At 45.8% G+C, this 24,279-nt stretch overlaps 1 protein-coding gene across 1 annotated transcript in view; it reads left to right on the top strand.

Moving 5' to 3' along the window:
• PTPN14 (protein tyrosine phosphatase non-receptor type 14) overlaps positions 1-24,279 on the top strand; it is a 186,912-nt gene that overhangs the window by 67,564 nt on the left and 95,069 nt on the right. The window contains exons 2-3 of the mRNA XM_068232960.1: positions 7,288-7,604; positions 15,081-15,250. Coding sequence (XP_068089061.1) covers positions 7,431-7,604; positions 15,081-15,250 — 344 coding nt within the window. The 5' untranslated portion in view covers positions 7,288-7,430. The remainder of the gene's footprint in view (positions 1-7,287; positions 7,605-15,080; positions 15,251-24,279) is intronic.

The raw sequence follows: 24,279 nt of genomic DNA, 5'->3' as shown, positions 1-24,279 counted from the left end.
ACTACGGCCCCCCAGTCAAACTTGAGAAACCAATGTGGCCCTAGGGTCAAAAGTTTTCCCACCCCTGCTTTTAGACCCTGAAGATTAGCTGCATGTTTGTTTCAGGAGTGTGATTCAGACACTACTGCTACCAAAGAGATCTTCTGGACAACTGTATTGCTTACTGACTGATATAGGTAGAGTAAGGACTAGGCCTGAACGATTTTAGGAAAAAATTGAATTGAGCGATTTCTGTCCCAAATTGCGATTTCGATTCAATTCACGATGTCCTTCAAATCAAGCTTTGTTCCCCCTCTGTCCCCGTCTCTCTTTGTGCCCCCTTTGTGTCTCCTATCTCTGTCTCTGTGCCTCCTCTGTCCCCCAAGCTGCATCAGTTCTGGACATAGCTTCCAGCACAAGTCCAGCGATGCCAGTCTATCCACTTGGCCTCCTGCAGGCTCTAATGCACGGAATACTTCCTGTATGTCATGTGACATACAGAACCCGGAGTTTTGCCAAGCACAAGAGCCGGCAGACAGCGATAGAGCACGGACAGCGTTGGACTTGTGTGGAAGGTATGTCCAACGATACGGGCCACACGTGGCAGGGCTTTGGGGAAGTTTGAAGCTGCCTCTTCAAACTTCCCCATGTGGAAATGACGTGATCGCGATATTTGCCACTTTGACGATTCCGAAATTGTGATCTTCTTGATCGCGATTTCGGTTTAAATTTGATTTATCTTTCAGGCCTAGTAAGAACCCTTTTCTACAGAGGATACCTCAATGCTGGTGAAAGTAGTAAAGAATGCTGTTGCATACAATCCATTTGTAAGCGAATAATATCCTCTATTTCTGCAACCAAATATAATTTGCAACCTAGGTGTGTTTTATTTTTTTATTTATCACTTCTATTGTATGTACTATTGTTTGTATGTAAATTGACCATTCCCCTCAGCACCTGCTTTCCCCTTCAAAATCTTGGCCCCTGAGCAGGATGAGCTTAGCTCCTGTTTCTTGTGCCCAGTAGAATGAGGTGCTCATGCTTGTCCATTTTCCTTCATGCCATTGCATTTCCCTTCGTGGCCATTTGACGGGCATAAGCTGAATCAATTGTGTATGGAGGATGAGTGGATAATTGCTACACTTGGTTTGTAATAGCTGTAATGTCCCCTCTACCCTTTTAGCTGCCATTATTTATCCAGGGGCAGATGGGAAGATATCATCTGTGACTTCTCTAAACCCTTTGAAAAACCATGTCCTATCTCCCCACCCTCCTGCTGATAAAAGCTTTTGTTTTCTCTCTGCTAATGCGTACAATAAATTAATTACAGCATCCCTTATCTGCCTTAAATTTCTGTGGTCAGCAAGGCCCTGCCTACCCAGAAGTAGGGTAATAAAAGCATCTACTAAACTTTTTAATGTAAAAAGAAGGTAAAATGGAAGTTTTTTTAATCAATGAGCCACCTTGTTAGCATGCATTGCTGTTGAGATGCCCTGGGCGCTAAAAAAGATGATTGGTTCCCCTTAAGGACCAGGAGGGGTTAATCACTGAAATAATTTATGCAGTGCAGTCATTAACCCTGTCTGGTCCCCAAGTGCAGTCACTAACTTTAATGGGCAGACTTAAAGTGGAATTTTATTGACTCAATTATGAGTGTCAAATATTGGAGTTGACTTATACAAAAGCTTATATTCAACGATATACCGTTACTTCCACAGCTGAGGCTCCCTTCCCTGCCAAGCTCACTGCCAAATCTCTGAGGTTATTAATGCCTGACTGTTTGACCCTAGTATGCCCCTTCTAGTGGCAGAGAGAACCCTTTATTGCCTGCAGCTAAATTTGACTAGGGAGAAAGATTGTGCCCTGTTATTCTGCTAGTTGAACAGGTGTCAATTTTAGACATTTATTTGTCTTGTTAGCATTCTTAGCACTCTTTATAAATCTTGCAGAGGCAGCACATATTTTCATGGTTTATTGAATATGAACAGTTGATGAAAACATTGGAATGTCAGGGATAGATTTGTCATAACCACAAGTCACATCCCCCCCCCCCTCCCTTAACCCGCAGCACGTGTTTGCACGTCCAGTGGTCGGCAGGGATTGTTACTGCGCGGGCCCACAAGCATCCTATCTGATCGAATCTGATCAGAGAGGGATCGTATGGCTGCCTTTTACTGCAAACAGATTGTGAATCGATTTCAGCCTGAAACCGATCACAATCTGTTGAGCTGCTCCTGCCGCCTGTGCCCCCCCCCCCCCCCCGTATACATTACCTGACGCTGGCTCCCTGGCGTCTTCTCCACGCTGCACCGCACCGCTCTGTTCCGTCTCCATCCCGGCGCTTCCTGTGTCACTCCGTGACCAGGAAGTTCAAATAGAGCGCCCTCTATTTGAAGTTCCTGGTCACTGCAGTGACACAGGAAGCGCCGGGATGGAGCCGGAACAGAGCGGTGCAGCGCGGAGAAGACGCCCGGGAGCCAGCGTCAGGTAATGTATATCGGATCGGCCGCCGCTAGCGACGCGCTCCCTACCCGCGGGCGATCGAGGGTCATTTCCCACATGGCGCGATCGACGGACCGATCCGATTTCGGGAGGAAATCGGATCGGCGGGTGCGTTTAGCGCGAACGATTGGCAGCAGATTCTATCCCAGGATCGAATCTGCTGTCGAAACGGCCGCGAATCGGGCCAGTGTATGGCCACCTTAATACTTTTAACTGTAGAACAAGCATGCAGATTAGATGTCTCTGACAAATATCGAACAAGATTAGCCCCATGCTTGTTTCAGGTGTGTGGTCCACTACAACTGTGAAAAGGAGCAGCAGGACTGCCAGACAACTTTTATTGTTCAAAAGGAAATAAATATGGCAGCCACCATATATATCCCTCTTAAAAGAGGAGCTGTCAGCCATACTATCTCAGAAAAAAAACACATATATAAGTAGATAAACACTTGCTCTATTTACATAGCATACGTATTGCACTGTCCATGTTTTGATTTTAGTGTTTTCTCTACAGTAAAAAAAGAGAAAATCCTTCTTAGCATTTCCCATTTTAACTGTGGCTATTTTGAAGCCAATCCTGATGTAATTTCCTCCCTCAGGGCCCATTCACACTTCTGAGCGTTTTGCGATTGATTAGCGGTTTTTAAAATCTCTCCCATTCACTTTCATTAAAATAGCAGTAAAAATCTGTGATTTCGCGATCGCGCACACAAAAATCACGCCTTTTTTTCCCCCCCACGATTTTTACCGATTTTTAGTGAAAATGAATTGGAGTGATTTTAAAAAAAGATAGCAAAATGCTCAGAAAAGCACTTCTGGTGTGAATGGGCCCTTAGTCTCCTCTGCCTGATTGTGTATGCATAGCCTGCCCTCCGCTATAGAAAGTGCACTGTCTCAGCATGAGAAATATTGGCTAATCAGAGAGGAACAGAGGTGTGGGAAGGGAAAACAGGAGGGAAAGAGGCTTCAGCCAATCCGGCTGCATTAGTGAAGTCTGAGGGGGAAGTAGAGAAGCAAAAAAGGACAACCCAGCATGCCCTGCAACTTCCTTTTTGTGTACCAAATTTTGTGTGTACCAATTAAGAGTCAGGTAAACTGGGGAATGATCATTTATCAACCAGAAAAGTAATAGTGATTTTTAACTTTTGGATTACCTGGTTAGCATCCTTATTACTTGTTTACCAGATAAAAATAATTGATTTTTGATTTTATGCCCGACAGTTACACTTTAAGTACAGCCACATTATAGCTGTAACATGTAGTGTTCTCCTATGAAGCTGATTCTGCATTTGGAAACAGCACAGTAGGTTTCCCCGCTGAGCAAGATGAGCTGAACAATAAGGCACGATTTGTCGCCCATTATAACCCAGCACTATTTGTGCTGCATTTATTTGCCTCTTTCTGCATCGCAGAGTTCCTCATGCAAACCTTCCAGGACAAAAATGTATAGTGGGGGCCAAATCCCACCCCCCAACCCCCACCCCCACCTTTTTTTCTGTGTGTGTTTTAGCAGTTTGTGCTAGAGGGACTTAGATGTGTTGGCGAGCTATATTACACCCCATTTAAAGTGGGACCTAAACTCTTGCACAGGGCAGAAGGAAAACAGAGAGAAATGCACCCTTTATGTATTTAGAGAGTTAAGCCTGTCTAATTCCCCCTCATCTGTGACTAAGCACAAGTTGTAATTTGGTCTCTCGGCTGTGTCAACTGGCTGCCTCTGCAGAGAAGCTAATTTGTAAACACAGGATGTTAACCCTATGTCTGCTTCCATGAAAGCCGGAAGTAGACACACTGCTGATTTATTGCAGGTTCACAGGATGCAATTTTCTGACCGATTTTATTCTCATATTGATTATGTACGATTTGATTTCTGATCGATTTTCCGTTCTTCTATGGAAAATCTAAAGGAAAATCGATCGGAAAGCAGATTGGACATGTTGGAAATAATCTGTCAGAAAATGGCCTTGTGTGTAGCTAGCATAACAAATACATGTTTTTCTGTAAGGCTAGATTCACCGTCGCACCGCAAGCTTACAACGCAACGCGCCCAAAAAGTGGCAACGCAGCGTTACCGTCGCATACAGCAGATACAGTAAAAAATACAGGCAATGAAAAGTATGCTTCCAAGTCATTACTGAGCATGTGCAAACAGTCCAACGCAGCTAATAACGTGTATAACGCACTGCATGCAGTACTTTTACTTAACGTGCAGCGTTAGACATCAACGCAACGTGTGCACTGTGAACAGGGCATTGATTTTTCATTGCAGTGAGTTATTCTGCGTTAAATGCTGTTTTAACGCGCGACTTTAACGTCCCACTGTGAACTTAGCCTAAAGGTTATTATGCTGTTGCTTGTCTTTTAGAGGAGAGAGGAAGTTCTGAGTTTAGGTCCGCTTTAAGTACACGTGTCTCTCAGCCCAGGGCAGGACTTGTGGTGAAAAATATACCTGTAGTGAGAACTGCCTGTCAAAGTGACTCGTAGTTACTGATATAATACTACCAATGTATTAGCAGATCCTGGCGTAGTGGTTAGCGTTCTCGCGTTGCAGCGCTGGGTCCCCGGTTCGAATCCCAGCCAGGTCAACATCTGCAAGGAGTTTGTATGTTTTCCCCGTGTCTGTGTGGGTTTCCTCCGGGCACTTTCCTCCCACATCCCAAAAACATACAGATAAGTTAATTGGCTTCCCCCTAAATTGGCCCTAGATTACAATAAATACACGATACACACATAGACATATGACCATGGTAGGGATTAGATTGTGAGCTCCTCTGAGGGACAGTTAGTGACAAGACTATATTTTCTGTACAGCGCTGCGGAAGATGTCGGCGCTATATAAATACTAAATAATAATAATAATAATAATACTGACTTAGTGCACCTTATTCAGGCTGTTTTAAACATCCAGGCCTTCCTGTTGAACTGTCATTTTTAAAGTCTTCATTCAGCCTCCCATTTTTTTTATTGCATACTATAATAAATTTGCATTAGTTATCAATTAACAAAATGTTTATCTTTAATGTTTACAGTCAATAAATTTTAACGTAGCTCTTTTTTTTGCTGAACTGTGGAGGTCACCTTTAGATGCAGAGCTGACCACAAAGAGTTAGGCCCGGAGCCCACTAGCGGCACATTTCTGAAATCTGAAAATGCTCAGGTTTTCTGAAATCGCTAATCACTGCAGGGAGATGTGCTACAGGCGGGGCTCTGAGGTGATCCCATCCTGCAGCTCTGGAGGTCTGTCTGTCAGCTGGTGCAGGGATGTGAAACTCCAGTACAAAGTGGGACGAAATTGAACACTGGGACTAAGTCGCAGGCCAAGCTCCATGTCTAGTGGCCACTTTCCTCCTCCATGAAGCTCCCTGGTGTATAATGGCGCCCGCCCTACCCTATACAGTTCCCTGGTGTCTAGTGACCCTCCTCCCTCCCCATACAGTTCCCTGGTGTCTAGTGACCCACCCTCTCCCCTATACAGTTCCCTGATGTCTGGTGACTCTCCTCCCTCCCCTATACAGTTCCCTGGTGTCTAGTGGCCCACCCTTTCTCCCCTATACAGTTCCCTGGTGTCTAGTGTCACCCCCCCCCCCCTTTCCACTATACAGTTCCCTGGTGTCTGGTGACTCTCCTCCCTCCCCTATACAGTTCCCTGGTGTCTACTGGCCCACCCTTTCTCCCCTATACAGTTCCCTGGTGTCTAGTGTCACCCCCCCCCTTTCCACTATACAGTTCCCTGGTGTCTGGTGGCCCACCTCCCTACCCTATACAGTTCCCTGGTGACTAGTGGCCCACCTCCCTCCCCTATACAGTTCCCTGGTGACTAGTGGCCCATCTCCCTATCCTATACAGTTGCCAGGTGACTAGTGGCCCACCCCCCCCCCCCCCCTCTATACAGGTCCCTGCTGTCTAGTGTCAACCCCCCCTTTCCACTATACAGTTCCCTGGTGTCTAGTGGCCCCTCTCCCTCCACTATACAGTTCCCTGGTGTCTAGTGGCCCCTCTCCCTCCACTATACAGTTCCCTTGTGTCTGGTGGCTCCCCTCCCTACCCTATACAGTTCTCTGGTGTCTAGTGGCCCACCTCCCTATCCTATACAGTTCCCTGGTGACTAGTGGCCCACCTCCCTATCCTATACAGTTCCCTGGTGTCTAGTGGCCCACCTCCCTATCCTATACAGTTCCCTGGTGTCTAGTGGCCCCTCTCCCTCCACTATACAGTTCCCTGGTGTCTGGTGGCCCCTCTCCCTCCACTATACAGTTCCCTTGTGTCTGGTGGCTCCCCTCCCTACCCTATACAGTTCTCTGGTGTCTAGTGGCCCACTTCCCTATCCTATACAGTTCCCTGGTGACTAGTGCCCGCCACAACAATACATGAATGCGTCAATTCTTCAGCGCTGCTTAGTCATAGTTTTTCTTGCAAGTAACTTTTTATTTTATTTTTACCTGCAAGCAAGATTCTAATAAAGGAACATCTAAAAATACCTCGCCTATAACCAGACCATTTATTGAAGTTTCCTATAGTTCTTGATTATGAGTTATTCGGGGGTTTTTTTTTTTTAATGTTCGTCGTCATGGCAACCGGAAGGATGTATTTAGAAAGTGAACTGCGTTGACACAGTAAGCAGGACTTTCTCAGTGTAAACCGTGTGGTGGTGTGCAGAGCGCTGCGAAGTGGCAGCTGTAGACTGAGATGCGCTAACTGTCATTTTTCACCTTTACCTGTTGCTTTGTATCTGGAGGTTTTAACGGCTGTTTTTTTTTTTTTTTTCCCTACGGATTTTTTAAAAAATTTTTATTTTATTTTTTACAGCTGGCGACATCGGTTGATCCGCGCCGGGTATGGACGGCAATCCTGATGCCTGGAGGACAACAGTAGTCTGCACTGTGAGATTCAAGGGGAAGATAAAGTAAGAGGCGGGGGGAGAAGGGGCGAACACCGAGCGGCTGGGCGCCATGCCGTTCAAGATCAAGTTGCGGAGGACCAAGCGGTATAACGTCCTACACAAGAACTGCTTCGTCAGCAAGATCAGACTGCTGAACTCCTCCGAGATCGAATGCACGCTGTCTGTGGAGAGTACAGGGATGGAGTGCCTAGTGGCTGTGGCACAGAGGGCGGAGCTAAGTGAGGTGAGGCCAGTACTAAGATTCTGAATGCGGTCAATCTTAAAGAGGAACTTTAAACCCCAGGATTGAACGTCATTCCAATCAGTAGTTGATACTCCCTTTTCCCACGAGAAATCTTTTACCTTTTCTCTAATAGATTATCAGGGGGCTCTGTATGGCTGATATTGTGGTGAAACCCCTCCCACAGTGTGTCAGGGCCATGGTCCTGACAATTTCCTGTGTGTGAACCTCTTTGCATTGTGGGTAATGATGGCTTTTTCCAACTGTCAAGCAAGCAATATCTCCCTCTGTGCATAGAACTCTCAGTAACGAACATTCCATACAGATCAGCGAGGAGAACGCCAGCGCATACCACGAAGGCTTGCCCGACCGTGGCGCAAGTGTCTAGTACTTTTTTACTTTGCATGCAAACCATATTGGAAGCTAAAGTTCCTCCCAGTGTAATAAATGTTAGCACTTGTTTTGGATGCAGGGCATGCATTTTTCAGTCTAATAGAGGCGGTGTGTGCCTATGCGATTAACTGCTCCCAGCCCCCCCTCCTGAGTTTCCTGTTTGCATGATAAGTAGTAGCAGATTTGCATATGATTTGCATCTGAATTGAATGCGAAGTGTGCAGAAAGCCTGTTTAGGTGCTGCACACATGAGCTGGTGGTCATTTCAGATGCAGCCTTAGTGGTATGCGCTGGCGTTCTCCTCGCTGTCCAACAAAATGTAAGTTACACATTTTTTTTTTTGCTTAGCTGCTCCCAAGGTTTTAAATTTAGGTTAGGTCACCTGCCCGGAGGTTTGCCTCACCGTGGCGCAAGTGTCTAGTACTTTATACTTTGCATGCAAACCATATTGGAAGCTAAAGTTCCTCCTAGTGTAATAAATGTTAGCATTGTTTTGGATGCAGGGCATGCATTTTGCAGTCTAACAGAGGCGGTGTATGCCTGTGCGATTAACCAGTCAATTGCAGCATGTGTCTAGGGATGCGCAGCCTTTCCCCCACTTTTTTCTTAATTCCATACAGATCGCCTGGCAGCACCACCAGTGATACATTTCAGAATATAAATAGAAGAGAGAAAAATATTTTTACAATGGGCTATGCACATGACCTTGTCTGTGCAATCTCTACCACCGGGGTCATATGATGTGCGATGGGGGCGGGGCATGGCACCGCAAACGCACAGGCCAGATGTAAAAGCAGCCTTAATTAGGTTTGCTAAGGCAGAGCTTGCAATCTTTCAGTATGGGCTTGGTTGCCAGTTACCCTGATGTAAAAAGTAGACAGTATACTAATGAGAATAAAACAATAATAATAGTACATAAACTGCATAATAGAAGCTAAGCATGCTGGGAGGAAGTTTCCCTATTGGTCCTTTTTAGATGACTTCACTAAATAATCAGAGTAAGTTTAACCAAAAATTGCACTTCATCCCAAGCAGTAGCAGATACCCCCTCTCCCACCAGAAATCTTTAACTTTTTTCTGTAACTGATCACTGGGAGGGGAGGGGGGGTAGTTTGATATTGTGGTGAAACCCCTCCCACAGTGATGTCATGACCATGGTCCTGACAGTTTTCTGTCTGTGTACCTTGTTGCATTGTGGGAAATGACAGCTTTTCCCAACTGCCAAGCAAGTACTATCTCCCTCTGTGCATAGAACTCTCAGTAACAAACATTCCGCACAGATCACCTGGCAGAACAAAAGATGTTACCACCAGTGATACATTTCAGAATGTACATCGGGGAGAGGAAAGATTTTACAATGGGCAAACACTGACTAAAGCATCTGTAAATAAATATTGCAAACAATAAGCAATGTTATTAATTATGTTATTTTCACTACAATTCCTCTTTAAAGAAAATCTGTATTAAGAAAAAATGCCCGTGGGGGGTGCTCACCTGGGGTGGGGGAAGCCTCCGGATCCTATTGAGGCTTCCCCTGTCATCCTCGGCCCCATGGCGGCGGAGATCAAGCTCCCCGAATGGTTGGAATGTAAATTTACCTTCCTGGCTCCAGCGCAGGCGCAGTAGCGGCTCTCGGCTCCAAATTAGGCGGAAAAACCTGATCGCAGTCGGGTCCGCTCTACTGCACAGGCGCAAGTCTCCTGTACCTGTGCAGTAGAGCGGACCCGACAGAGATCGTCTATTTCCGAGGGGAGAGCTGCAACAGCGCCACCCACTGGAGCCAGGGAAGGTAAATACTGCATAACCTGACAAATTGTCGGCTGTGTATTCAGAAGGGCCCTGGGAGACCGCTGTGGGACAGAGGAGGACAGGGGAAGCCTTGATAGGGTGCATAGTCTCTTTAGGCCTCTTTCACATCAAGATGTTGCGTTTTAGGGGACGTTAAGGTCGCATAACGTGCCCCTAACGCAACGCATGGTGGTGTTGAAGTTGGAGGTCAGATTGAGCCGCGTTATGAGGCTCTTGGTGCTATCCTGGGAAGCCCGGATCTTTTCAATGATTCGGATGATTCGAATCGGATCATTGAAAAGATCCGGATCTTTAAATCATTTTACTAGGGAAGCAGGAAGCAGGGGTGCAGCAGAGTGAGAGGTGCAGGAGAATGAGGGCACATTGAGGGTGCTGATGGGGAAGGGAGAGATGCAGCAGGAAGATTGTGCACAGAAGCTGCAGTTCCTGTTTCTTCCAGACATCCACTGTGAACCGAATCCTTCATTGTGATGATCCGGATGATTCAACTCACAAAAAAGATCTAAAGATCCAAATTGTTCATGATCTGGACAACACTACAGTGCAGTGAATATTAATTAGCCATGTGGCTAGAAACAATAGCCACTCTCCCCTTACTGAGCATGTGCAAACAGTCTAAAAAAGCAGCTAAAACCACCTATAACGCACAGCATGCTGCACTTGCTTTGAACGTCCAGCGTTACAATGTAACGCAACGTGGGCACTGTGAACAGCCCATTGATTTTTCATCACTGTGAGTTGGGCTGCGTTACAGGCTGCTCTAACGTGCGCCTGTAACGTCCCACTGTGAAAGCAGCCTAAAGGGACTCAGCTGAGCTTACTTTACTCTGTTCCACATGTAGCTGCTTCATTGTTTGAATGTGGGATTTTTAAAGTAGAAATAAAAAAAAAAAAAAAACCCACCAAACTCAAAATCGTCCCATATCTAGTATTTGGCTGCATTCATTGTTCATCTTCAGGCAGAGTTCTGTTTTAAATGTTCTTAGTTCAGTTTAATTCATTTTATTTGTAGATTTTTCTCTCTAGTGACGCCCTAATCCTTTTTTACGCCTCAGGCTATCGCCGGCGCACCGTCTGAGTACTGGGAGTGGCGCTGATGCGGGTGGCGGGAGGGGTCTCGTTCCCATGGCAACAGGCTGGTTTACACTAAAATAGAAGAAAATGGTTTGGGAAAGCTTTGATGAAAGAGGAGCAGCCTTGTAAAAGATTTTCTGGATTTTCATCTGTCTTGTAAAAGTATTTATTTTTCCTCTCCAACTAAAATGTGCTACAGAGAGTCTGTTGCTTACAGTTAAAGCGGACCTGAACGCAAAGTTTCCTCTCTGCTCTAAAAGATGAGCAACAGCATAATGACCTTTTAAAGAAAAATTATTTCTTTGCCACAGCCGATACAAATCCTGCAATAAATCTGCAGTGTGGCTACTTCCTGCTTTCCTGGGAGCAGGCATATTGTTAAAATCCTGTGCTTTCAAATTAGCCTCTGCCATGGCAGTCGGCTGACACAGCTGAGGGATCAAATTAAAACTTGTGATAAATAAGGGGGAATTAGACGGGTTAAAATCTTTAAATGCATACAGGGTGCATTTCTCTGTTTTCCTTCCGTTTTTGTGCAAGAGTTCAGGTCCACTTTAAAGAGGGACTGTAGTGAAAATAATGTAATGTATTTTATAAAATTGCTTACTTTTTATAATCATTTATTATTTTTTTTAGTCAGTGTTTGCCCATTATATAATCTTTCCTCACCCTGGTTCACATGATGAGATTTATTACAGGTGGTGACATCTTTAGTCTCTCACTTCAGTTGCCCTTCAAAGGGGTTCTTTCGCGAAAAAAGTAGGCAGTTAAAAAATGTGACAGATGACAGGTTTTGGGGCAGTCCATCTTTTTAAGGGGGATTCTCAGGGCTTTCTTTGTTTACAACAGCATTTCCCGAACAACAGTTGCAAAATCTAACTGACATAATAGTGTGCAAGTGATTAGGGAGGCCGGCTGGTATCTTGCTATTTTGGCAGTTAAACTGTTGTTCAGGAAATGCTGTTGAAAACAAAGAAAGCCCTGAGAATCCCCCTTAAAAAGATGGACTGGCCCAAAACCTGTCATCGGTCACATTTTTTAACTGCCTACTTTTTTCGTGAAAGAACCCCTTTAAAGGGAATGTCCAAGCAAAATAAAAGAGTTTCACTTACCTGGGGCTTCTACCAGCCCCATGCAGCCATCCTGTGCCCTCGTAGTCACTCACTGCTGCTCCAGTCCCCCGCTGGCAGCTTGCCAACCTCGGAGGTCAGGGCCGCATTGCGTACATTCCCGCTAGTACAGGAACATTAACACATACATTTTTACGCATTACTGGTTCAATGCGTACGCATTGAAACAGTAAAGCGTAAAAATGTAAGTGTTAATGTTCCTGTACTAGCGGGAATGCGTAAAAATTTACACAATACAGCCCGTCGACCTCCGAGGTCGGCAAGCTGCCAGCGGGGAACTGGAGCTGCAGTGAGTGACTACGAGGGCACAGGATGGCTGCATGGGGCTGGTAGAAGCCCCAGGTAAGTGAAACTCATTTTTTATTTTGCTTGAACCTTCCCTTTAAAGCGGATGCGAGATGAAAAACTAACTATAACAAGTAACTTGTCTATATATCTTATCTAAAGTTTAGATCAGGGGTCTCAAACTCAATTTACCTGGGGGCCGCAGGAGGCAAAGTCAGGATGAGGCTGGGCCGCATAAGGGATTTCACAATCGCGGCGCATCGCCGCCTCTGCCTGCCCCTCTCACTCCTCCTTCACAGAGAATGGCGGGGAGAGGTGGCGATTGACGTCAGGCGGGGCAGAGCTGAAGCTGATAGCTCTGCCCCTTCCAGGAAATGCCGGCGGATTGCCCCCCGGGCGATTTGGGGGCTCTGCAGCCCTCGTTTAGCGGCGGGGATGCGGCGGATTACTTGGGAGCACTGAAGCGAAATATAAGGAAGCTTTTGCCAGTGAGGGCCGCAAATGGTCTGTGGGCCGTGAGTTTGAGACCCCTGGTTTAGATAGTTTACACAGCAAATCTAGCTGCAAACAGCTTTAATAGAATATGATTATTTCTTCCTGTGATACAATGACAGCAGCCATATTGTTTGTAAACATTACACAGAGGCAGGCTTATCTGTACCATCAGCACTCAGACTGTGAAAAAAACCTAATCCCCCCTCCTCCCCTCTGCCTCTGAAATCAATGGCCAGTAACACCTCCTCCTCCCCCTGCCCAGATGGAGCTCCCATGAGCCCTTGCTACTGCAAACGCTCTCTGAAAACCTGTGGGCGTGGTTTATTTAGTTTATAGGGAATTAGAGTATTAAAACAAAAACAAAGTATTTGGCTTGAGGAATGCCCTATAAACAATAGGAAAGGAACACAATTGTGCAATGAGTAAAAAGTTCACCTCGTATCCACTTTAACTCTGCTCTGTGGCATCCTAATTTAGAGTTGCAGGAGTAGAGGGTTCACTCCTTCCTCATTTGCATAGCTGCACCCCCTCCCCTCTCCTACACTGATCTTTCAATGGACGCCTCCGCTATGTCCAACTACTGAGCGTTTTTGAGTTGGAGAGTTCACACTAGATCAGGCAAGAACCAAACAAACAAGTAGGTTCTAACTTTTTTTTGGGGGGGGGGGGGAGGGGGGGGCTGGATTTCTAAGAACAGCATATGTATACTTTACATTACATACATAAATACTGTATGCTGAAGGATGTAAATTCTTTATTTTTTGTTTTGCCTAGAGATGCACTTTAAGGCTTAAGGATGGCTGTGTACAGTTCCAAGCTAATAACAAAAGAGCCTCTGTTATTCAGTTTATGTCCCCTCGGCTTACAGATCGCACCACAGTTCCATTATACAATAGTTTTCAGGGCTTTTGTTTGGAAGCGGCGTGGTGCAATCTGTCATGACAGTCCGTTAATTAACAGAAAACCTGTTAATAGGAAGATCGCCGCGAGAGATCTGTCCCATAGCAAGCACACCTGCTAACGATGAGCGCTTAGTAATTAGCAGTTCCGCATACTCATTACTGAGATGGCTGGTGTGGCCCCTCCCCCAACATGCTAGCATTCGTGTCATTTCATTAGCCGCCGCCTACGCTTCCCTTATGATCAGCTGCTGCGTGCCTGGACCGCTTTCAGTCTGTATGAGGTGACCTCTCTGTGGATGCGAGGTGTTGGGAGTCAGCAACATGCTGATAAACTATGGGATAGGCCTTAAAGAGGAACTGTAGTGGAAAAAATAATAATAAAATTGCTTATTTTTACAGTATTTATTTACAGGTTATTTAGTCAGTGTTTGTAAAATCTTTTTCCACTCCCTAATTTACATTCTTTGATTTATCACTGGTGGTGACTTATTTAGTTCTGCCAGGTGATCTGTACGGAATGTTCGTTACTTGGCGTTCTATGCACAGAGGGAGATGCTGCTTGCTTGGCAGTTGGAAAAAGCTGTAGTTTCCCACAATGCAACGAAGTTTCCAGACAGCAAACTTTCAGGACCATGGTCATGACATCACATTGTGGGAGGGGTTTCACCACAATATGCGCTACACAGACCACCACCCCCCCCCATGCTCTATTTGAGAAAAGGTAAAGATTTCTCGTGGGAAAGGTGGTATCAGCTACTGATTGGGAAGTTCAATCCTGTGTTAAAGTTCCTCTTCAAAGCTTTTAAAGAGACCCTGTACTGAAAAAAAAAGTCCCCTGGGGGGTGCTTACCTTGGGAGGGGGAAGCCTCAGGGTCCCAATGAGGCTTCCCTAACCCGTGTAGCTGCAGGCAGTCCAGCGCTGGCTCCCCTGAAGCGTTGTGCAGTCCTGGCTCAACAAGCGCTGATTTATTTGCCTTCCCTGGCTCCAGTGGGGGCGCTGTTGCGGCTCTCAGCACGGAGATAGGTGGAAATAGACGATCTCTGTCAGGTCCGCTCTACTGCGCAGGCGCAGGAGATTTGCTCCTGCGCAGTAGAGTGGCCCGACAGTGATCAGCTATTTCTGCCTGATACTGCACCTGCACTGTAAATATTTACACCCCCGCTGTTCGGAGGGGCACAGCGAGACCGCCGTGGGATGGAGGACGGGGTAAGCCGCAATAGGATCCGGAGACTTCCCCCACCCGAGGTGAGTCCCCCCCGGGGGAACTTTTTCTCGTTACAGGTTTTCTTTAAAGCTTTTAGCTTGCCCACATTACGTACGCACACGTCTGGTCTGATTATGGTTACCGGTATGCCTAACCTGATGCTAAGTTGCTCTCCTCTCTCTGCAGACCCATTACTTTGGCCTCTGGTTTTTGTCGAAGTCTCAGCAAGCGCGATGGGTGGAGCTGGAGAAACCACTCAAGAAACAACTGGACAAGTTCTCAGTGGAGCCGCTGCTCTACTTCGGAGTCATGTTCTACGTGCCGAGCGTCTCCTATCTCAACCAGAGCGTCACCAGGTGGGTGCGCTGCGTCACTCCCTCACGCTTGTACTCAACAAAGACTGATCACATCTATTAAAGTGAACTAAACTCCGCCCCCAACTCCCCTTCATGGTCAGGTGACTCAATTACCTCTGCACTGGCCCTAAAATCGAAATCATTGCTTTTCTTACTCCAATCCCGCCCCTTTACTGACCCACAATCCCCCTGTGCTGCACCTTGAGGACACCAGGTCACTGCCACATTGTAGCACTTGGCATCGCAAATATGGGGGAAGCAGTGTTTGCATACAACCCAAAATCGCTAGGAAATCGCGTGAGGCTGTGAATGGCGAGAGCACTAGGCCCAGCCCGCTGCTATGATGCAGCAGCCTGACTTCAGGAGGCGAGGAAAAACAAGTTTGCTTTCTTAAAACAGAAAGAATTTGCGATAATTCAGGTTGGAGTGAGCTTGAGATGTGTCCCAGAGCAACACTGCTGAATATATGCAAATCAACCATTGTACCCTTAGCAGCTAAACACACCTCCAGATCCGCTGGAATGCAATGATGTGTCAGCTTGTTAATTTGTACAGAGCCAGAATAATCCAACATGCATACAGACTGTTTCGGATTGTTTGATCCTCATCAGTGCATGGCATGGATTAATTTGGCTCTATATCTCTATGAACACACAAGTTCCTGTGCTTTGTGTCCTCCTGTCTTCCCCACTGTGCCACCTCTTCCTCTGCTGGATCCACCTCTTGTGTGCCCATGTCTCCCCCTTGTACCTTTACTGTCCCCCTCTGTACCCGTGTCCTCCTCTGTCACCTAAATTCCTGCATCCCATTTAGCCCTATGTTCTCCTAATGTCCCCCGTGTCCTCCGATGTCTCCCTGCATCCTCCTCTTACCTCTAGCTCCATGCCGTGCTGTCCCCTGTGTCCTCCAATGCCCTCCTTTATCCTCTTCTTCCTCCCAGCTCCATGCTGCTGCGGCCCCGATCTTCAGCCTATGGGGAAGAAGTATGACAACTTGTTTTTCTACTGGAGCTGATGATCTCGTAGGCGGGACCATGGCTCTGTTATTGGGCAGATCAATACACTCACTTATAAAAAACAAGTGTCAGCGCCAAGACAGAAGGCGACCGCAGCCGAGAAGGACAATGTCCAAAAGTCCACACAAGCAATGAATATATAAAGTCAGCGCAGGTCTATAGTAATAAAGCTTTCATCATTTTTTTTGGTATACAGGATCTTCGAACAAAAGGGTAAAGAAGCAAGGCTTACCAGATTCCAACAACCCACATTATAAGGTTGTAAACGAGTTTGATAGATGGTCCGCAGAACTTTCAAATGGTGTCGTTTCACCAGCGATGTTGCACACTACAGATTCCTCCGGAATATAGTAGATATCCTGAGATCGCAGAGACTCACCAAAGGGGAGTCCAGTAGGATAGTGACATGAAAAAGATATACGGCACATCTAAGTGTAAACCGTCTTTATTACATAACAAGTAAAACAATTAAAAACAAGGATAAAGGAAAACTCACATACGGGGCCCGTGCACTGGGAACCCCGAAAAAGTAGCGCGCATAAAATGGTCAATAGAAGACCTCAAATAAAATGGTGCCGCCTGTCGCCTTCCCGACCGGGTGGAGCCTAACCACTCCCACTTTTTAATTCAAAAATGTTATAAAGTTGGTGCTGGCCGCCTGGTCGCCTTTCTCCCCTGATGACGCAAGATTGCGAAACCGGTCGGGAAGGCGACAGGCGGCACCATTTTATTTGAGGTCTTCTATTGACCATTTTATGCGCGCTACTTTTTCGGGGTTCCCAGTGCACGGGCCCCGTATGTGAGTTTTCCTTTATCCTTGTTTTTAATTGTTTTACTTGTTATGTAATAAAGACGGTTTACACTTAGATGTGCCGTATATCTTTTTCATGTCACTATCCTACTGGACTCCCCTTTGGTGAGTCTCTGCGATCTCAGGATATCTACTATATTCCGGAGGAATCTGTAGTGTGCAACATCGCTGGTGAAACGACACCATTTGAAAGTTCTGCGGACCACCTATCAAACTCGTTTACAACCTTATAATGTGGGTTGTTGGAATCTGGTAAGCCTTGCTTCTTTACCCTTTTGTTCGAAGATCCTGTATACCAAAAAAAATGATGAAAGCTGTATTACTATAGACCTGCGCTGACTTTATATATTCAATACACTCACTTATTAGCAGCGAGTGTAGTGATTGGCCCAATGACGGAGCCATGGTCCTGCCCGCGAGACCATCGGCTCTAGTAGAAATTCCTGCTAGGGCTGACTTTCAGGGGATGTCTTAATTTCAGGGAAAGGGGTAGACCGCCAGATATGCGGCAGAACGCAGTCGATGGCTGCGCAGTGATAAAACAGAACACCCCTCCGGCACTTTGGCTCCCTTCCCTTCTTGGGCATTTTTTCGGATTCCTCCCTGATTCTTTCTGAAGTGTACCGTTAATTGAGACACACTCCAGCATTGTTTGCCGTGGATTTCCTGGTAATCCAGATGCGAGCGGTTCCTCTATCGGTCGCACAAACCCTGCCAAACACTTTTTTTTTTTTTTTGGGAGGGGGCGAACTGAATGAGGTTTCTGTCATTTATTGTGTTCGCTGCAAACCGCAAAACTGAGCAATCCCTCCTGAAGCCATGAAAAAAACCCTCGCCGTGAAGAGCGCCAGTCATTCTCTTTCTCGCGGCTCGGGCCTTGTTTGCCCGGATTTTCTGGGATCGCGGATAAGCTGGGATAAAATTATAGGTTGCTATTGGGGAATGCATTGTGTCGCTGAACCGCGGTTTCCTCTCCCTGTAATTTGTTCTAATGAATGCAGACGTTGAAGGGCAGAGAGGGATCATCAGGTTGGAGCTTGCCGAGCGTGCAGCTACTGGTCTCTCTTCGCATACTTCACGTGGTGGAACATTTTATTTTTAACAAATAGTGGCCTTTTAGGGTGAAAAAAAGCAGACTGCGCCTTCCCTGCGGAGGCAAACAGTGAGATTCCAGGCTGACGGCTGGAGATGGGCTCTGTTTATCCTGGAAGACGAGCTGGAAAGGGCAGAGTGGAGAGAGGGAGAAGAGGGCGTGCTATTAAATGCCGGCGTGCCTTGGCACGACTCGCCTGGGCAGGCCACAGAGACGTTTTAAAGGGCCACTATCCTGAAGAATTTAAAATTTTAAAATACATGGAAATGCATACAGATAAGAAAGTACCTTATGTTTCTCCCAGAGTGAAACGAGCTATCCACTACTTTTTTGTGATGTTCCTGTCTCTTACAGTACTTAGTAGAAATCTGGTGGAAGTGAAAGTATTTTGACTAGTCCATCTCTTCATGGGGGATATTCAGTATTTAATTTTTTCCTTACAAAAGCACTCCCTGGAAAGGATCTATACAAAGATGCCAGACACCCCCCTATCAGTCTGCACACTATTCTGGCAATTGGACTGAGCAACTGCTGTTCATTCACTAAGACCTTGTTCACATTAGGTACGCTGAGAAATGTGTAAAAGCGCATGTTAAAAAACTTTTGCGTGCTTCAGTGCATTGTGCTGCGCCTTTTTTTAAGCCCGTTTTTCTTATTGTAGCAGTTGTCAATAAAGCTTTGTTTCATATTGAGTCCCCAGGGAGAAAAGCGCTTTAGAAATATTATTATTGTTATTGTTATATGTACATTTTTTTTCCAATTAGGGGTAAAAAACGCATGTTTTTGTAACGCTCAGTGTAGCGCATAGATGAGAACCAGGCACATTTAATTACATGGGAAAATCAATACCTTGCAGAATGCACAGGGCAATGCGCTGTGAAAAGCGCACAGAAATGTCCCTAGTGTGAAAATAAAGAAAATGCTGAGAATCCCCTATGAGGAGAATGGGCTAGTCCAAAACCTGTCAGTTCTGTCAGATTTCTTCTATGTACTGTGAGTGACAGCAACGTGGAAGAAAAATAATTTATAGCAAATTTTACTCTGTGAGAAATGTACCTTTAATTTGTGTTTTCATGTATTTTAAGACACATACACACGATGTATTTTTTCTCGAACAATTTTTTTGTGGCAAACTATTTTTGCTATATCACACATTGTTTAACGAAAATTTGTCGAATGTTTTACGACGTACTCCACCCACGGCAATCGTTCGCTTTTGAACGACCGTCATGTTGGATTAAATTGTGGAGGATTGTTCCGTTTGTCATTGGGTTTTGTGGTTTGCCACGAACGATTGCAGATCCAGGGAGATGGATCGAGAAACAATAGTTCATCGGCAGAGATCCCTGATCCATCTGGCCGTGATCTGCCCGTGGGTACTTGGCTGTATAGAGGCGAGGGCTCCGAACGACTGGTTTAGATTTGAAGTTGCCCAACGTTTTGCATTGTTTTAATTTTCAGTTTTTAGTATGATAATAAATGTTGCTATGTCACAGAAGCGTTACTGCCCCTCTCTGCTTTTATAGGTAACCCGAGGAGAGAGACATTTGGAGGGATGCCATATTTATTTCCTTTTAAACAATACCAGTTGCCTGGCAGCCCTGCTGATCTTTTTGGCCGCATTAGTGTCTGAATCACACGCCTGAAACAAGCATGCAGCTATTCTTGTCAGATTTTTGTCACAAACATCTGATGTGCTGCATGCTTGTTCAGGGTCTATGGCTAAAAGTATTAGAGGCAGAGGATCAGCAGGAGAGCCAGGTAATATGCATTGTTTAAAAGGAAATTAATATGGCAACCTCCATATCCCTCTCACTTCAGGTTCCCTTTTAAGTAAAACTGCACCTACAGGCATTAAACTCCCTGACGGTATGATTATTTCTGGATTTGAGGGTCTTTTAAAAATGTTTCAGACCCTAAAATCTGGAAACAATCACGCCGCCAGAGTCTCTGCAGCAGTCCTAGCACTCCCCTCCCTCCAGCGCTGCAATTTTACCTCCGTCCTCCGGGTGGCACTGCAACTCTGTAGTGAGATTGATAACGGGGATCTCAGAGTGATTCAGAGCCTCAGAGGACAGGAAGGAGAACGTTTTACCGAAGTCTGGATCCCCTGGGAGGTGAGTGAAATCGCCCACTGAGCGCTATACTCTGCATAGAGCTCTCGGTGGCTAGCCTGAGCTACACTTGGGATTACGGCCAGGGAGGTTAAATGACATCTAAACTGAGGGATATGGAATCTGATCGTTCTTTCCATTTAAACAATGCAGATTGCCTGTCTGTCCTGCATTTATACTTGTCATGTCCATGCTGTATTTCTTTATTTGGGTCCCACCGGCATATAGCACGTGGGGTGCTCGTATGACGTCACACATGCGCCCCAAAGGCTGTAACGCAGGCAGCCACTCAGGGACGCGTGACGGGTAAAAGTATAAGTGCACGGGGTGGGGTACATAAAACATTTGGGGGTTGGGGTCTCAAGGCCGATTCCCGAGTAATTTCATGTTGAGATTTTCCTGCGGCGTATGAGCCAGCAGATCTCTCTCCAATCACATTCTTGGCTGAATCTTCCTATTATCGGTAGGTGTGTGGCCACCTTAAAGGATAACTGTAGTGAGAAGAATATGGAGGCTGCCATATTTAGATCCTTTTAAACAATACCAGTTGCCTGGCAGCCCTGCTGATCTCTTCGGCTGCAGCAGTGTGTGAATCACACCTAAAACAAGCATGCGGCTAATCTTGTCAGATTTGACAATAATGTCCGAAACACCTGATCTGCTGCGTGCTTGTTCAGGGTCTATGGCTAAAAGTATTAGAGGCAGAGCATCAGCAGGACAGCCAGGCAACTGGTATTGTTTAAAGGGAAATAAACATGGCAGCCTCCATATACCTTTCCCTACAGTTGCCCTTTAAGGCCTTATGTGTGCCTATGTGTGGCGGTGGTGGAGACTGGGCAGAGTGAAGGGAACAGTCAGATTGTGCTTTGCATGGCCTATGACCTTTTACTTTTACTCAGTCAAACACTTTTATCCTCTTATTCTCACAAGTTGTCTTCCCATACAATCGCTTTCTCAGATTTTTGCCTGTTTAAAGTGAACCCAAGGTGAGTGTGATATGGAGGCTGCCAGATTTTTTTCCTTTTTAAAGGGAACCTAAACTGAGAAGGATATGGATTTTTCCTTATACAATACCAGTTGCCTGACTCTCCTGCTGATCCTGTGTCTCTAATACTTTTAGCCACAGCCCCTGAACAAGCATGCAGATCAGGTGCTGTGACTGAAGTCACACTGGATTAGCTGCATGCTTGTTTCAGGTGTGTGATTCAGCCACTACTGCAGCCAAAGAGATCAGCAGGACTGCCAGGCAACTGGTATTGTTTAAAATGAAGCATCCATATCCCTCTCAGTTAAGGTTCCCTTTAAGCAATACCATCCTGCTGACCCTCTGCCTCTAATACTTTTAGCCATAGCCCCTGAACAAGCATGCAGCAGATCGGGTGTTTCTGACATTATTGACAGATTTGACCATATTAGCTGCATGGTTGTATCTGGTGTGATTCAGATACTACTGCAGCCAAATAGATCAGCAGGGCAGCCAGGAAACTGGTATTGCTTAAAAGGAATTAAATATGGCAGCCTCCATATCACTCTCACTTAAGGTTCACTGTCTGTCAAGTTCCTGCTGTCTCTGCTTCCCTGGCTTCTGCGCTGTCACTCTCGCGCCCTTGTGACTCCTTGCTGTCCTTGCCTTCTATTTCTGCTCTGCGACTCCCTCAACGTCTCTCCCTCTTGCGTTCTCACTCTCTCAGCTTCGCACTCTGTTTCTCGCTCTTTGTCTCGCTCTCTCACCTTCACGTTTTCACACCTTTTTGCAGTATTGCACTGTGACAACCTCTCGCTTTGTCGCCATCTCTTTTCGTCGCCACCTCCTTTTACCACCTCTGTGTTACCTTATATTTTCACTCTTGCACACTTACGCCCTCATACATTCACGTGCTGTGTCCTGGCCAAAGTATAGAGGACTGCTGTAAGAAAAAAAAATCATTAGATTGCCAGTAAGGCTAAGTTTCCACTGTAGCGTGAAATTTTCGCCTGCAAAAAATCGTATAAGGATTTTCTGTTTGGTGAAAATTTGCATGTACATTTTTTGCACAAATTTACGTATGCGAAGGTTCGCAATAGTTAGATATAACAATCTGCCTAGTAGCCGCTTAAGGTGGCTACTAACGATCCAATTTCTATCGAAAAATCGTTTGGTCGATCAGATAATTCTGATCGGACAAAAAATGGTTCACTACACCCTCAACGAACCAATCGTTGCTTCCTATCTATCACAACCAATTAGAAAATCCAAATTTTAAAACAATGAAAATCCAATCGGACGACTATTTTTGTAATCGTTTGTAATCAATTGTGCCCATCAACTGAGATTATTTACAACCAATCGAACGATTTTTCGGCAGAAATTGGGCAGTTAGTGGTCACCTTTAGTCATGACTGCTGCCACCTTCCTGTAATTATGGAACTAAGGTGAATTTTTGCGCAAGTAACGCGAAAATTCACTTTGCCTATGCAAAGCATTGTACGCAATGTCCGAAAAAAGGATGCCCCATTCACTACCATTAGTTGCCAAATCAACGCAAATTTTCTGAGAGAAAAATCTGACACAAAACGCACAAGTGGAAACCAGGCCTCAATGTTTATGCTAAATTTAACTACCTAGCCTTTACCCCCCCCTTAAGGACCAGCGCTGTTTTTTCAGATCTGTGCTGGGTGGGCTCTACAGCCCCCAGCACAGATTAAATGACAGGCAGAGCGACCAGATCGCCCCCCTTTTTCCCCACTAGGCGGATGATGTGCTGGGGGGGGTCTGATCGCTCTTGCATGCTGTGGGTGGCGGGGGCACCTCAAAGCCCCCTCCACCGCAGGATTCCCCCTCTCCTCCCTCCCTTCCCTGAGAGATCGGAGGCTGCACAGGAACGGATCTGTCCTGTGCAGCCTCTAACAGGCTCCTGCCTGTCATGTGACAGCGATCCCCGGCCGCTGATTGGCCGGGAATCACTGATCTACTACAATGCTGCTACTGTTAGCAGCGTTGTAAAAATGTAAACAAAGCGGATTATTTCCGCTTGTGTTTATTTAGCCTGCGAGGCGCGATCGGAGGCCCTCAGGCTATTCACGTAGTCCCCCGCCGTGAAATGACAGGAAACAGCCGCTCGCGCGAGCGGCTGTTTCCTGATTAATTAGCCTGCAGCCGGCGACGCAGATTTGCGTCGCTGGTCCTGCAGCTGCCACTTTGCCGACGCGCGGTATGAGTGCGCGGTCGGCAAGTGGTTAAAGGCTAACTGAAGTGGGAAGAATATGGTGGCTGCCATTTTTTTTTTCTTTATAAACAATACCAGTTGCCTGGCAGCCCTGCTGATCTATAAAGCTGGGTACACTGTACAATTTTCCATCGGATCGAACAGATGAGATCCGACCAGTCCAATTGGATTCCGATCAATAACATGATTAATTTTGGGCAGTTATCAACGCAAAATCGATTGCATTATCGATCGCGAGGAATTACGATGTCTACACACGATGCAACTTCTTACCAGATCACCCGTCGATCTGATGGAAAATTGTACCTGTGTATGAGGCTTTAGGCTGCAGTAGTGTCTGAATCACACCAGGAACAAGCATGCAGCTAATCTTGTCACATCTGGCAATAATGTCAGAAACATCTGAAAAGTATTAGAGGCAGGGGATCACTGGGACAGCCAGGCAACTGGTATTGCTAAAAAGAAAATAAATATGGCAGCCTCCATATCACGCTCACTTCAGGTTCCCTTTAAAGGACATTCCTATTTAAAGTAGACCTGAACTCTTGCACATGACACAAGAGAAACAGAGAGAAATGCACCCCTTATCTTCGATTAATCACAAATGTAATTTAATCTCTCAGCTGTGTCAGCACATAAATTCGGCAGTCCTTGGCAGATATAGCTAATATGTAAATGCAGGATGTTAACCCTGTTTGCTTCCATGAAAGCAGGAAGTAGACACACTGCAGATTTATTGCAGGATTTGTGTCTGCTGTAGCAAAGAAATGTTTTTATTTAAAGGTTATTA

This window comes from Hyperolius riggenbachi, chromosome 4 (assembly GCF_040937935.1).
Source record: "Hyperolius riggenbachi isolate aHypRig1 chromosome 4, aHypRig1.pri, whole genome shotgun sequence".
Taxonomy (NCBI): Eukaryota; Metazoa; Chordata; class Amphibia; order Anura; family Hyperoliidae; genus Hyperolius; species Hyperolius riggenbachi.
This window is presented reverse-complemented; position numbering and strand designations above follow the sequence as displayed.